The 16,462-nt window shown below is 41.2% G+C and overlaps 1 protein-coding gene and 1 pseudogene across 1 annotated transcript; one reads left to right on the top strand and one right to left on the bottom strand.

The window, feature by feature from the left end:
- Window positions 1–16,462, bottom strand: part of LOC132882540 (C-type lectin domain family 4 member F-like) — a 162,367-nt pseudogene that overhangs the window by 141,736 nt on the left and 4,169 nt on the right.
- slc25a4 (solute carrier family 25 member 4) lies at window positions 3,621–7,263 on the top strand. Its single transcript, XM_060916735.1, has 4 exons — window positions 3,621–3,841; window positions 5,526–6,012; window positions 6,081–6,221; window positions 6,722–7,263. The coding sequence occupies exons 1-4, from the start codon at window positions 3,731–3,733 to the stop codon at window positions 6,877–6,879; spliced, it is 897 nt and encodes a 298-aa protein (XP_060772718.1). The 5' UTR covers window positions 3,621–3,730; the 3' UTR covers window positions 6,880–7,263.

Raw genomic sequence — 16,462 nt, 5'->3', positions numbered from 1 at the left:
ATTATTGGGTGTCACACAGAAGAGGATAGGTTCCCTTTCAAGTCAGGTTCCTCTCAAGGTTTCTTCCTCATGGAATCTGAAGGAGTTTTTGATTGTCAGGAACAGTCATCACCATGGACTGAGAGGCTGCTGTCCAAGAAAGAACCCCCTGCTCCAAAATCGACACATTCAAGCTTGATTAAAGTTTGCAGCTGACCACATGGACAAAGAAAAAGCCTTCTGGAGGAAAGTTTTATGGTCAGATGAGACAAAGATTGAGTTGTATGGCCACAATGATCTGAGGTACAGAGGAACACTGTACCAACTGTGAAGTATGGTGGTGGTAGCATCTTCATACTCTGGGGCTGTTTTGCTACCAGTGGAACTGGTGCATTGTAGAAAGTGAATGGAATAATGAAGAACCTCAGAATTCTTCAGCATAACCTTAAACCATCAGCTAGACATTTGAAACTTGGACACAATTGTGTGTTCCAACAGGAAAAGGCTGTCGAGCATATATCAAAGCTGATTGTGGAGGATAAAGCAGGTTAATGTCAAGCTTCTGGAATGACCTTTCCAACATCCTATCGAAAATATGTGGACTGTGCTTAAAAGTTAAGTCTGTACCAGGAAACTAAGAAATGTATTTGAACTCTACCAATTCTGACAAGAAGAGTGGTCAAATATCCAAGAACTCTGCCGGAAGCTTGTTGCTGGCTACCAAAAGTATCTGGTCAAGGTGAGACCCACTAAAAATAGGATTTGGCACATTAAAATGATTAGAAGCCCTGTGATGACCTGGCGACTTGTCCAGGGTGTACCCCGCCTCTCGCCCATAGTCAGCTGGGATAGGCTCCAGCTTGCCTGCGACCCTGTAGAACAGGATAAGCGGCTACAGCTAGTGGATGGATGGATGGATGGATGGATGGATGGATGGATGGATGGATGGAAAATGATTAGAGTTTCCCTAGTTATTGGTGCCACCAAGTTTTTTTTTTTTAATTCCAAGCCTTTAACACATTTTCATGAAATGTAATGAAGTGTCATGAGTTTTTCTTGAGATAGATAGATAGATAGATAGATAGATAGATAGATAGATAGATAGATAGATAGATAGATAGATAGATAGATAGATAGATAGATAGATAGATAGATAGGGGCGGCACGGTGGTGTAGTGGTTAGCGCTGTCGCCTCACAGCAAGAAGGTCCTGGGTTTGAGCCCCGGGGCCGGCGAGGGGCTTTCTGTGTGGAGTTTGCATGTTCTCCCCGTGTCCGCGTGGGTTTCCTCCGGGTGCTCCGGTTTCCCCCACAGTCCAAAGACATGCAGGTTAGGTTAACTGGTGACTCTAAATTGACCGTAGGTGTGAACGTGAGTGTGAATGGTTGTCTGTGTCTATGTGTCAGCCCTGTGATGACCTGGCGACTTGTCCAGGGTGTACCCCGCCTTTCGCCCGTAGTCAGCTGGGATAGGCTCCAGCTTGCCTGCGACCCTGTAGAACAGGATAAAAGCGGTTACAGATAATGAGATGAGATAGATAGATAGATAGATAGATAGATAGATAGATGTTCTTCAGCAGTGTTTCACAGGTGGATGTAAAAATGGAAACTTTCCTCACAGAACAGCTCTCCATCGCCACCTTCTGACCCCCAGCATACATTATTTTATAAAATATCAATAAAAATTGACTGATGTGCTCCATATTTCTGCTACATCCACAAATTAGATTTGTGACACGCAACATTTAAACCTTGGACGAAGGAAGATGACCATACATTTATACATGACCATACGAGTAGCCTGAGATTTTTTCACTACAAGAGACATTTTCAAAGACAGCCCTGTTTCTTACTGTTCATACTTTGGACTAAACAATTTACAAATTGACCCTGGCGTATTGAGCCAATTTATTTATTTATGCAATAAACGTTATACTATACTTTATTAATGTAAAATATGCTGATCGAAGCCCTTCATACGAATAATTCCTCCTCCATCAAATCCACAAATGGATAAAAATATACACGTCTAAACATGCAGCAGGTCTGTGCATGAAAACACAAGCTTGTGTGAGGGGGAAAATAGTCACACTTCCGGTGTGTCCAATCCACTCCGGGTTTTCCTGTTTGACCTTAAGAGACTTAACAGCTCGACACTGAGACCGCTGTCCTCGCGCCTTGGTCATGCGGACTTGTGCGTAATTACGCACGGCATCTCAGGATACTTGTGGGTGAAATAAGCAGCGTGGAAAAAGTTTTGACCCCTGTGGCTCTACACGCATCCTGGACATCCATTCATACTTCTAAAAAAAAAAAAAGTCAAACGCTCTAGGGTGCACATTAAACAGGAAACCATTTATAGCAACACCGACCAAGTGCCTTGTGCAGCCGACACACGCATCCAAACCAAGAAAAATCAGTTGTTATATATATATATATATATATATATATATATATATATATATATATATATATATATATATATGAAAACAGTGTGTGTGTGTGTGTGTGTGTGTGTGTGATATATATACACTACCGTTCAAAAGTTTGGGGTCACCCAGACAATTTTGTGCTTTCCATGAAAAGTCATACTTTTATTTACCACCATAAGTTGTAAAATGAATAGAAAATATAGTCAAGACATTTTTCTGGCCATTTTGAGCATTTAATCGACCCCACAAATGTGATGCTCCAGAAACTCAATCTGCTCAAAGGAAGGTCAGTTTTATAGCTTCTCTAAAGAGCTCAACTGTTTTCAGCTGTGCTAACATGATTGTACAAGGGTTTTCTAATCATCCATTAGCCTTCTGAGGCAATGAGCAAACACATTGTACCATTAGAACACTGGAGTGAGAGTTGCTGGAAATGGGCCTCTATACACCTATGGAGATATTGCACCAAAAACCAGCTAGAATAGTCATTTACCACATTAGCAATGTATAGAGTGGATTTCTGATTAGTTTAAAGTGATATTCATTGAAAAGAACAGTGCTTTTCTTTCAAAAATAAGGACATTTCAAAGTGACCCCAAACTTTTGAACGGTCATATCTTTATTGAAGGTCGTTGCAAAGTGATCATCACTTCTACAGTAAAAATCTCTAGTCATAATACAATTACTTTAAAAACAGAAAGGTGATTGTGAATGATTTGAAAGGATCATTTACAAAGACTTGTGCTGAATTCGAGTTTAGTGCTACTTCTTGGAACATCACATTATGAATACATTTTTAATAAACAAACAAACAAGCAAACATGAAATGTTATCTGTTATTCAACAACGAAAAGCCTGTGTGTGTGTGTGTGTTTGTTTTAAATAATGGTCTTTATTATTATTATTATTATTATTATTATTATTATTATTATTATTATTATTATTCACGCTATTCTGTACTTGAAACCCAGAAAGTAAAAGTGAATTTTGTCGTTTAGAAGAAAAAAGAAGTCAACTTTATCCTTCCAAGAAAAAAAAAGTTAATTTGTCCTTTAAACGTCCCTCAGCATCACTCGCATGGCGTTTGTCTCGCGCCCTCTGACCCGGGATATTTATTTATGCTTCACTTTCCGTTCGATGCCGCGCGCGTCCATCACCGGTTCTTCTCGCGATATGTACGCAGCTATATGAGGCGCGCGCAGGCCCGCGTGCTCGTCCAATTGAAGGGTCCAGCGGCGTGTTGAGAGTTGGGAGCGCGCGCAAGACAGACGGACAGACAGACAGACACACGCGCCCATACACACACACACACACCGGCACCATGGCTGAGGGGGTCATCAGCTTCCTGAAGGATTTCCTGGCGGGTGGAGTGGCTGCGGCCATCTCCAAAACAGCCGTTGCGCCCATCGAGAGGGTCAAACTGCTACTGCAGGTGTGTGTGTGTGTTTATTTTGTGTGTTTTAGTGAGGACCAAATGTCCCCATAATGATAGCAATACATGACTAGGTGTGTATTTCTAGTGCTTTGTGAGGACCAAATGTCCCCATAATGATAGCAACACATGACTGTGTATATTTCTAGTGCTTTGTGAGGACCAAATGTCCCCATAATGATAGCACACATGACTGTGTGTATTTCTAGTGCTTTGTGAGGACCAAATGTCCCCATAATGATAGCAATACATGACTGTGTGTATTTCTAGTGCTTTGTGAGGACCAAATGTCCCCCTAAGTATTAGAATGCATCACAGTGGGGGGGAATCTATCTACATTGTTTCATATTATGATATGATGGAACCCATTTAATTATTAATAGACTCATGCAAGTCCAAAAGATTTTGGGTGTAAAACAAAAACCCGTCCAGCATTCCAAAGGGTTCTTTGGTTTGTCCCTGTGGAGGAACCTTTTCACCCTTTCAAAATCCTTTTAGAAAGCTGGAACTGATTACCATCCAAAGAGGAAGCTTTTTACTAACTGTGTACAGTACAGTATGTTTTATTACAACTGACACACGATTCAATAAGTCGACGCACTTGGTAAGATGATTCATCTGTATTTGCATGAGTGGTTACTTCTTCAGAGCCTTTGAGCATGGCGATATAGCACTGTATTTTTGCACTTCCTAGTACCCTTCTGTATTATCATTCCTGGAATTTGTCTCTTCCAGGCCAGGGGTCACGGCTCCAAGGGTCCTTCCACGAACCTCGGTTTTCACCTTGTAGATTCTCTCTAGGCTTTGGTATCCCTAATCATATATGGTACTTGTTTTTCATCACTTGGGACTATCAGAGTAGGTGTTTGCTGCAATGCTTTTTGCATGAGTGCCACTGTGTGGAAGAGAAAGTCCAATGCAAAAGGTTCTCTATCCTTTGATACTGCAGGAAGAGGAAGTTTAGTCTGATATTATATCGCTGACAATTAACTGATCACGTTAAACCAGTCTTAGCTTATGGTGATTGTAGTCATGGATGTAGGGATTGGTGAAAACGTGGTTGCATAAAGTGAAGATAGTTGGGGTGAGTTTAGTGCTAAAAATATCCTGGGGTTTGCAACCCAATATTCACACCCTGTCACATGGGTGTAATCCTCAGTGAGGCTTGTGCACATGGTCAGAATAATCTTCTCAGTAAGAAAGGTAAAACATCTACACTACAGCCAAGTTGAATGAACAACTGAGAGATCAAAAGATTATGCAAAGCATGGAACTCAACTGTTCCTGGCAGGTGAAGAATATAATATCAAAGGCCACATATTTGAGGATAGGGCTAAAGGTTAAGATTCATGCTCAAGGGTCCAGCCATGGTCCTGAACTCACAGCCTTCCAGTCATACTTGTGCCTTCTGTGCCATCTTCTAGCACAGAACTGAGAATTTTACCACCAAGGTAGTATTCCCCCATGATCCTGGTCTCAGAGTCTGTTTTTCCTGCTCCAACACATCCAATCCAACTAATTAGGTAACTGATTTGACATCACAGATCACAGGAATCTGGCTTGGAGATTTCATCACAGATGTAGTAAAAGACGTGATATGATAAGATCCAACAGCAGAGAGGTATGTGTCTGAAGATATTAAATTCCACTGAGTCTCTCCTAACAGCAATTGCTCCTCCTTCAGGTCCAACATGCCAGCAAACAGATCACAGCCGAGACACAGTACAAAGGCATTATCGACTGTGTGGTGAGGATTCCCAAGGAGCAGGGCTTCCTCAGTTTCTGGCGCGGAAACCTGGCCAATGTGATCCGGTACTTCCCAACTCAGGCTCTCAACTTCGCCTTCAAGGACAAGTATAAGAAGCTGTTCTTAGGTGGTGTCGACAAGCACACCCAGTTCTGGCGCTACTTCGCTGGCAATCTGGCCTCAGGTGGTGCTGCCGGTGCCACATCACTCTGCTTTGTGTACCCACTGGACTTCGCTAGGACCCGGCTGGCTGCTGATATTGGCAAAGGTGCTGCTGAGAGAGAATTTACTGGCCTGGGCAACTGCATTGCCAAGATCTACAAATCAGACGGCATCAGGGGGCTCTACCTTGGCTTCAATGTGTCCGTCCAGGGCATCATTATTTACAGAGCTGCATACTTCGGGATCTATGACACCGCTAAAGGTAACAGTTGATTGATGTTCGATTAATTAATCAAGGTATAAAGATAATGACCAATGATCCACTTGCAGGCATGCTGCCAGACCCCAAGAACACACACATCATCATCAGCTGGATGATTGCCCAGACCGTCACTGCTGTTGCTGGTATCATCTCCTATCCCTTCGACACTGTCAGACGTCGTATGATGATGCAGTCAGGACGCAAAGGAGGTAAGAAGAGTTTACTCATAAAACATGCTACAAAAATGTGTGATCATGATATGTCTTACAATTGAGTAGGAACCCAGTGATGGATGACGACGACCAGTGATGTTCATGGTTGAAAACTGGCCTGTGTTATTTGGACCAAAATTGTGTATGAATCCCATGATTCATCCAACCACACTGAAACTCTGAAGCATCTAAGATTATTACCTACGATCATAACATTCAATCGGGCTAAAATTTCCAAGTACCACTGGCTGCAGAACCAAAATTCCAGGGAGTGGAGACAGTTCAGTGCACTGCAAAACTGGATAACGGTGTTGTTAAGTGTGTTCAGGTCTAGCTCCACCCCATGGACTTTTGATTCTGCAGCAAGGACTGTCTAAAGATCTTGGTGGTACAAAGGCCAAAACAATGATGATGCAAAACAAACAATATGTTGGGCAGCTGATGTTTCAAAATACATGTCCATGTCTGTTCCCCTTCCCTTTTCTTCCCTTCTCCAGCTGACATCATGTACAAGGGCACGGTGGACTGCTGGAGGAAAATCATCAAGGATGAGGGGCCGAGGGCTTTCTTCAAGGGTGCCTGGTCAAACGTGCTCAGAGGAATGGGCGGCGCCTTCGTGCTTGTCCTCTATGATGAGATCAAGAAGTTCACATAAATGTTGAAGCCTCAAGATCCATCTTACCAAAAGGAGACCCTCAATGCTGTGAACGTCTTAAATCAGGCTAGATGTGTGTGAGAGTGTGCCGAGTGTCTGAGAGCGAGAGGAAGCAACCACTTCATCATCCGCTTCGAAACCTGTGTAAATATATTTAACTCCAACCCACCCACATCTCTGATTATGACTGTCCTGTCAGGTCCGATTACTCTTGGTATACAAATATTGTTTTGGTTCCTTATAATATTTGTTCCATTTAGAAAAAACAAACATGAGCACGTCTGGGGCCAGTGGGCTTCATTATTAGAAGACGCATGCGTCTGTACACCAGAAAAGTCAACAGTTTCTTGTGTTCTTTTAATAAAAACGCACTTGAAAATACCATTTAAGCTTTCGTCTCACCATTTCTTTTTCAGAAACAAGTTGTCTCTTTCTTTATCTCGGTATGTAAATGCAGTGACAGGTTGACTCTGATAGTTGGGGGAAAAGGGTTCTGTTGTATTTTGATGGCATCAAAGATAAATATTACAAAAACGGAAGCCCAAATTTGATCATTTTTCCTTTGAAAATGGTTTGTTGCTTTTATCCAACAATTGTATTTGTATATGCTGAAGTTATCAGCACCAGAATATTACAAGTGTGGTTTAGCATAAAAAATCAAATATGCATGATGTAATCTGAACAACAAATTCACCCGATCAGTCAAGACATGTTGGTTTTCTGACTTTAGTGTTGCGCTCGAGCTATGAGGCGAACATGGATGTAACATGTAATGAAGTTCTGTCTTACTCAAAATCATTTCAGTTCCAGGTGTGTAGCTATATTTTACACTGCAAAAAATGGCCTTTCAACGATAAGAAATAAAAGATTAAAACAAAGCATATTTGCTTGAATCAGGTGAAAAAAATCTGCCAATGGAACTAGTCAAATTTGACTTGGTAAGATGTCTTAAAGTAAGATGAAAAATCTAACCTGTTTTTAGATGAAATAATTCCAAAATAAGTTTGGGGAACTTATTATGCGAGATCTGATTAACTCAAAATAATCAAAATAGTTCTTATAACAAGATCGTACTTCTTACATTTAGCCATTCAAGTCATTTTTATTTATTTCATTTTAAGGGTATTTCACTTCTCATCTCATCTCATTATCTCTAGCCGCTTTATCCTTCTACAGGGTCGCAGGCAAGCTGGAGCCTATCCCAGCTGACTACGGGCAAAAGGCGGGGTACACCCTGGACAAGTCGCCAGGTCATCACAGGGCTGACACATAGACACAGACAACCATTCACACTCACAGTCAATTTAGAGTCACCAGTTAACCTAACCTGCATGTCTTTGGGGGAAACCGGAGTACCTGGAGGAAACCCACGCGGACAACATGCAAACTCCACACAGAAAGGCCCTCGCCGGCCCCGGGGCTCGAACCCAGGACCTTCTTGCTGTGAGGCGACAGCGCTAACCACTACACCACCGTGCCGCCCCGTATTTCACTTAAATTCATGACAAAGTCTTAGCAGTAAAAACTGAATTTAAGATAAATATACTAATATTAGGATTGTTAAATTCTACAACTAAGCATTGCTAGCTTAAAAGATTCTCCTTTTGTGACCTGTAATTAGTAAAATACTCTAGATATGAGACCAGAGACTATCTTGAATCAAGTTGACGACACATGTAGCATTGCAACAAGTTTATTTTTTTTTTCCCATTTCAACATTCAAACATTAAAACATCTCTTAAGATTCCACTTCCCCAGGACCTCAGGCACCAAAAAAAAAAAAAAATAATAAAAAAAGTCTATGCATTTTGACTTACAGTGCTTACACAATGCCAAAGCAACAGTGCAGTGTATGAGGAGTTTACAAGATCAGGCAAAAAAAAAAGTCTACACATTTTGACTTACAGTGCTTACACAACGCCAAAGCAACAGTGCATTTTGAGGGCACTGACTATTCATGTGTACGAGGGATTTACAAGATCAGGCACAAAAAAAAAAACACTGAACTTAACTCACAGCATTCCAAAAAGACCTCACTAAAACGCCCTCCACTTACTCATAAACTTTTTGAAGGCACTTGTCTGGTCTAGAGTATGTACAGCATCTAGAAGGATCTCAATCTGAATGACTGAGTAAACAGTCGCAGTAAACTAAGGATATGCAAGGTGACCCAAACGTCTACGCATTTTGACTTACAGTGCTTACACAACGCCAAAGCAACGATGCATTTTGGGGGCACTGACTATTTGTTTTTTTGTTTGGTGCCTGATTTCAGTAAAGTTCATTTATTCCCAAAACAAGCATACTTTTTTTTCTTGAAACAAGATGAAACGCATTTGACAAATGTCCAAAATGTACTTACTTGTTTTAAAAAAACTTGTTTTATTTTCAAAGGTGCTCCAAATAAGACTTTTTCAAGACATTTTGTCGATACAAGATTTTCACGATGGACTGTCTAAAAACTAGCCTTTCTAGCTCAATGAGGTTTTGCTTGTTGGGCAATTATGTCTTATAATAAGGGTGGCTAGATGTTTTGACTTGAAAATAGACAAATAAACTTCCTAAGATTTTTATTTTTTGCAGTGTATAACCACAAACAAAATGTGTTCTGGAGGTTCGTCCTGTAGAGGGTGACATATATAACCGACTAAGATTTATTTATTCTAATTGACTTCAACTGCGCATCACAGAGACCACCATTAGCAAACATGTTGGAGTCACACAATTACAGGATGTGGAAGTATGCTCATGTATGTGGAAGAGGTTTAGATTGTATTTTACTTAGCAATTGGCAAATGACCAAATTGGGGGGGACAAATAACATAAAAGCAGCACAATTCAGAGGAACAGAGATGGATAAAAATGGCTACCATGATCTACTAGGACTTCTAAAAAGGTATGATTAAGGTTACAGTCACAAAAATGTGTGTATGGACTTACAGTGTGCAATTTTCTTTTATTGTTTAGAGTATATTTTAAATAACAATATACCCACACATTGTCTTACTCAATTTTCCAGACTATAAAGATGCATGGGCAGGAAAATGATGGCTCTCTTGCAACAGTCCAATTAAATATCCAAATTTTAGCAGGTTTATAGTAATCATCGGCAATTTCTGGTGATATAACAGGATTAAAACACTTCAGGATGATTTTCATAATAATTATTTTGTTTTTAATCAATCATTAATTCTATAACATTGCATTAAGAATGCCATTATAAAGTTTCAACACCTCCAAAACACAAACGTGTAGAACAGAGTTTTCACCATGTACTAGAACACAGTGACAGGTTCTTTATGAGCCACTGAAGGTATAAATAACTAGGGCACTGGGATCAGAATGTCAGCAGCACTCATGCCTCCTACAGCCTTTGGAAACCCTACAGTAAGCAGAAGTCGGCGAGAAGCACGTCACTGGAAATAGAGCAAAGAATGAAGGCCATGATTATGAAGATATACCAGATTTGGGAAGATCCAGTGATCTACTTAAATAAATAAGGAAGAGAAAGTGTTCAACCAGGCAGGTTCATGGACAAAAAGAGAGAACGAGAGAAAAAAGGAATCAGAAAAAAAGTAAGGGGTGTGTGTGTGTGTGTGTGTGAGAGAGAGAGAGAGAGAGAGAGAGAAGGAAAGAAAAATGACTGTCAGATTGTGTTACTCCTCTGTGCTAAGAATAGAGGAACAGAAAAAGCAAGTGAGGACAGAGAGAGAGATTGTCCCAACCTCAAGAACTACATCAAAGCTCATAACACTTGTTTAGTTGGACCCTGAATTTACATCACAGAACCTGTAGTTACTGAATTATCAACGTAAAGGTTCAGCTCATTCGAATCAACTGCACCGATTCTGAACATCACATTCGAAGCAAAAGTTCTAGCACCTGGATGGCAGTAAGATCTGGTGCAATACACCCAACTCTTTAGTTATTACTATTATTTAGAAATATTATCAAAAATAATTTCCATAGGCAGTCCCAGTGAACAAGGCATGGCCTCTGTGCCTGTCACAACTAGTGAAGAGGTGTGGCCCTTTAATCCCTCAAAGAGAACACTCTTGTTTCCTGAATAACATCAGAAATGTACTGAAACAGTTCAAACTTGTATCGTATTCAAATATTTATTTTATACATCAGATCACAATCAGGACAGATCAAATCCTGACATTTTGTTATATTCAGGCTACATGAATGGGAGATCTGATTTACTGAAAGAATACAGTGTTTGGTTTCCAAATATATCAAGTAGAATTGACAAATGTATTATTACTGTTGTTGTTGTTTAATACATAATTCAAATATCTAAATATTTATATCCTTCCATTCCCTTTACTTTTCTATTTATCTTTTTTTAATTGTCATTCAACTTTGGCTGTAAGAGCATCAACTAACAAGGTGACTGAAATTAATTTAGACTGAAAAAAATGTGGAAATAATCTTCATAGGCCACTACGTTTACAGTCAGATGAGAATCCTGTTAGTAGTTTGTCATTATGGGTCTGACAGTAAGAATTTCTTATAAAGAAATCTTATAGTTGTCAATATCAGAAAAGAGATGATATCCTCTCATTCCCTCTAGCCGCTTTATCCTGTTCTACAGGGTTGCAGGCAAGCTGGAGCCTATCCCAGCTGACTATGGGCAAGAGGTGGGGTACACCCTGGACAAGTCGCCAGGTCATCATGGGGCTGATAGACACACACAACCATGGTCAATTTAGAGTCACCAGTTAACCTAACCTGCATGTCTTTGGACTGTGGGGGAAACCGGAGCACCCGGAGGAAACCCACACGGAGAACATGCGAACTCTGCACAGAAAGGCCCTCACCGGCCATGGGGCTCGAACCCGGACCTTCTTGCTGTGAGGCGACAGCGCTAACCACTACACCACCGTGCCGCCCGGATGATATCCTATTTTGTACAAATAAATAACTCTTTGAAGTCGTGTGAGGACTATAAAAAGTGGCAAAGCACTGGGAAATATGGAAAACACATTTGAAATTGAGTGTTTAATTACAACCCCGATTCCAAAAAAGTTGGGACAAAGTACAAATTGTAAATAAAAACGGAATGCAATGATGTGGAAGTTTCAAAATTCCATATTTTATTCAGAATAGAACATAGATGACATATCAAATGTTTAAACTGAGAAAATGTATCATTTAAAGAGAAAAATTAGGCGATTTTAAATTTCATAACAACACATCTCAAAAAAGTTGGGACAAGGCCATGTTTACCACTGTGAGACATCCCCTTTTCTCTTTACAACAGTCTGTAAACGTCAGGGGACTGAGGAGACAAGTTGCTCAAGTTTAGGGATAGGAATGTTAACCCATTCTTGTCTAATGTAGGATTCTAGTTGCTCAACTGTCTTAGGTCTTTTTTGTCGTATCTTCCGTTTTATGATGCGCCAAATGTTTTCTATGTGTGAAAGATCTGGACTGCAGGCTGGCCAGTTCAGTACCCGGACCCTTCTTCTATGCAGCCATGATGCTGTAATTGATGCAGTATGTGGTTTGGCATTGTCATGTTGGAAAATGCAAGGTCTTCCCTGAAAGAGATGTCATCTGGATGGGAGCATATGTTACTCTAGAACCTGGATATACCTTTCAGCATTGATGGTGTCTTTCCAGATGTGTAAGCTGCCCATGCCACACGCACTAATGCAACCCCATACTATCAGAGATGCAGGCTTCTGAACTGAGCGCTGATAACAGTTTGGGTCGTCCTTCTCCTCTTTAGTCCGAATGACACGGCGTCCCTGATTTCCATAAAGAATTTCAAATTTTGATTCGTCTGACCACAGAACAGTTTTCCACTTTGCCACAGTCCATTTTAAATGAGTCTTGGCCAAGAGAAGACGTCTGCGCTTCTGGATCATGTTTAGATACGGCTTCTTCTTTGAACTATAGAGTTTTAGCTGGCAACGGCGGATGGCACGGTGAATTGTGTTCACAGATAATGTTCTCTGGAAATATTCCTGAGCCCATTTTGTGATTTCCAATACAGAAGCATGCCTGTATGTGATGCAGTGCCGTCTAAGGACCCGAAGATCACGGGCACCCAGTATGGTTTTCCGGCCTTGACCCTTACGCACAGAGATTCTTCCAGATTCTATGAATCTTTTGATGATATTATGCACTGTAGATGATGATATGTTCAAACTCTTTGCAATTTTACACTGTCGAACTCCTTTCTGATATTGCTCCACTATTTGTCGGCACAGAATTAGGGGGATTGGTGATCCTCTTCCCATCTTTACTTCTGAGACCCGCAGCCACTCCAAGATGCTCTTTTTATACCCAGTCATGTTAATGACCTATTGCCAATTGACCTAATGAGTTGCAATTTGGTCCTCCAGCTGTTCCTTTTTTGTACCTTTAACTTTTCCAGCCTCTTATTGCCCCTGTCCCAACTTTTTTGAGATGTGTTGCTGTCATGAAATTTCAAATGAGGCAATATTTGGCATGAAATTTCAAAATGTCTCACTTTCGACATTTGATATGTTGTCTATGTTCTATTGTGAATACAATATCAGTTTTTGAGATTTGTAAATTATTGCATTCCATTTTTATTTACAATTTGTACTTTGTCCCAACTTTTTTGGAATCGGGGTTGTATGATATTATGAAGTGTCCATGCATTATGCCTACAAAACAACAGAGCACTGGGAATCCTGGGAGCTGTAGTAGAAAACTGTTTCACAGGGAATATAGAACGCTATGGAGAAAAGGTTGGTTGGACAGTTGGCCATAACTAGTTTGCCCTGGTGTGATTTTTTTTTTAATCACATCAACCAAAAGTGGCCTCAGAGTCGAGAATGTGATGAGATGACTCCCTGATGATGGAAACGAAGAATAAACTTGGCCTGTTTTTTTTTTTAACCCATATGGAAACTTTTCTGAAAATGCAATAATTTGCCTGTGAATCTATTTTTGTACATGCTGACAACTTACACACTGCAAAAACACACTCTTAATCGAGACAAAAATATCTAATCTTTCATTGTGATATTACTGCAAGAATATTTCACATTTCTCAAAGGGATTTCCCCTCCCCACCCTCTTAAGTAACATCAGCCTATGTAGTGGTCTTACTCTATTGGCAGATCCTGTCAGCAATCTCAAAGCAATAAATTATAATTAGCTAGATATTTTATCGTGTTTTAGTGCAACAGGAGGCTTTTCAAAACGTGTAAATCCTTAAGTGTACATAATAAGTGTTTTATGGGACAGACATGGAGGACAGTTAGGGGAAGCTTTGAGAAGCAGCTTCGGGACCAATAGATTGCTGGTTTGATTCCCTGGACCAGCACAACTGACTGAAGTGCCCTTGAACAAGACACCTAACCCCCAACTGCTCCAGCAAGAGTGGTGGTGTACTTTGTGTCTGATTACCCAAAGAAAAACTGAATTGTCAGTTTGGGCAGTGCCTGGCCAAAACTGGGGGGACTAAAATGGGAAAGATCAGCATGGACCCAATAGCAAGGTGATAACTCCTGTTGGGTAAGTAAATGGGAAAGCAGGGTTTATATATTGGGTGGAAAAACCAAACAAATGAGATACCAAAATGGCACGCACACACAGAGGACAAATAAAAGCAAAAAAGGAATCAGTTCCCAAATTAAAATTCCTCAGAGGTTAGTTTTCACTTATATATTAGCTATTTATTTAGATTTATCTTTTCTAGTCCATCATCTTTCTCCTAGATCATTTCTTTTTCTTGCTCATGCCTTAATTTGCACTTATCCCTTCTTACGTTCTCATTTCTTTTTTTAATCTCTCTACAATTCTTGTTTCCCTTCTTTATCTCACCTCCACTGAAGTCCTGACTTACCAAACCAGCCACACCTCTATAAAGGTGCAACAAAGGAATGAGTCAGACCCTGGCTTTAAGTACCCTGCCTGGCAGGTACAGGTAATCCAGGTTCATCAACCTAGAGGATTCTGGGAAGCTGAGTCCTCCAGAACAGACGCTCTCACTGTGCCAGTAGTTTTCAAAGTGGGGGCCGTGGCCCCCTGGGGGGCCGCCAGGGGGGCCTCAGAAAGTTGGAGGGACGATGATAAAAAAATTGCAAAAAAAAATACTTTTTTGAAATAATAATTATTAAATATATTGTAATTAGTTTTTTAATAATTATTATAAAATCTCATCTCATCTTATTATCTCTAGCCGCTTTATCCTTCTACAGGGTCGCAGGCAAGCTGGAGCCTATCCCAGCTGACTATGGGCGAAAGGCGGGGTACACCCTGGACAAGTCGCCAGGTCATCACAGGGCTGACACATAGACACAGACAACCATTCACACTCACACCTACGCTCAATTTAGAGTCACCAGTTAACCTAACCTGCATGTCTTTGGACTGTGGGGGAAACCGGAGCACCCGGAGGAAACCCACGCAGACACGGGGAGAACATGCAAACTCCGCACAGAAGGGCCCTCGCCGGCCCCGGGGCTCGAACCCAGGACCTTCTTGCTGTGAGGCGACAGCGCTAACCACTACACCACCGTGCCGCCCTATTATAAAATATAATTATTAATAATAATACATCATATCGAAACGTTGTTTGCCATGCTCATCTCTCTGATTGCCTGTGACATTGCGGTTTGCACCATTTATCAAGCTGCTTTGCTCCTCAAGCTAGCGTATTGCTAGCACAAAATGGACAGGTTTTTGAAGAAGAGACCAAAGGAACAAACCAACAGCCCTGCTGTGGAGGACACCGCTGCGAAAAAAACTAAGAAGTCCTGGCCAACTAAAATCCGAAAATATGAGGCAGCATACATTAAGTATGGCTTTACAGCCATACAGAAAAATGGCCATGATTGCCCGAAATGCGTCCTCTGTCTGGAGACCCTGTCAAATGAGTGCTTAAAACCTTCGAAACTTCAGCGTCACTTGGTACAAAAACATCCGACAGATGCCGAAAAAAACAGTAGATTTCTTCAGACGCAAAGAAGAGCATTTGGTCAGGCAATCTGCTGCATTCACCCAGCAAGCTACTGTCCCTGAGCGGGCCCTGAAGGCATCATTTTTAGCCTCGTACCACATTGCTCGTGCTAAAAAACCTCACTCAACTGGAGATTTGATTTTACCAGCCACCAAAGACATTGTCCGAGAATTGCTTGGTGAGGATGCTGCCAAAAAAATCGATGCTGTCCCACTCTCTGATAACACCGTGAGCCGATGGATTGGTGCCATGGCTCAAGACGTATCTGCTCAGCTGTTGGAGCAGGTGAGAGCCAGTGAATACTTTGCACTTCAGCTGGATGAGATCACAGATTTATCCAATGAGGCCCAACTGCTTGTGTACATCAGATTTATTTCACAGGAAAGATTTGTGGAGGAAATACTATTTTGTAAAGCACTTGAAAGAAGAACTACTGGGAAAGACATTTTTCAAGTTTTGGACGGTTACATCGAGTCTAACGGATTGCACTGGACCCGTTGTGTGGGGGTGTGTTCGGACAGAGCTGCGGCAATGGGAAGATCCGTGGAGTGACCGCTCTCATTAAGCAGAAGGCCCCGCATGTAGTGGCCACACACTGCATGCTCCATCGCGAGGCACTGGTCGCAAAAAGGATGG

This window comes from Neoarius graeffei, chromosome 3, assembly GCF_027579695.1.
Source record: "Neoarius graeffei isolate fNeoGra1 chromosome 3, fNeoGra1.pri, whole genome shotgun sequence".
In the NCBI taxonomy this organism is placed as follows: Eukaryota; Metazoa; Chordata; class Actinopteri; order Siluriformes; family Ariidae; genus Neoarius; species Neoarius graeffei.
Note: the sequence above shows the minus strand (reverse complement) of the source record. Positions and strands in the feature narration are given on the sequence as shown.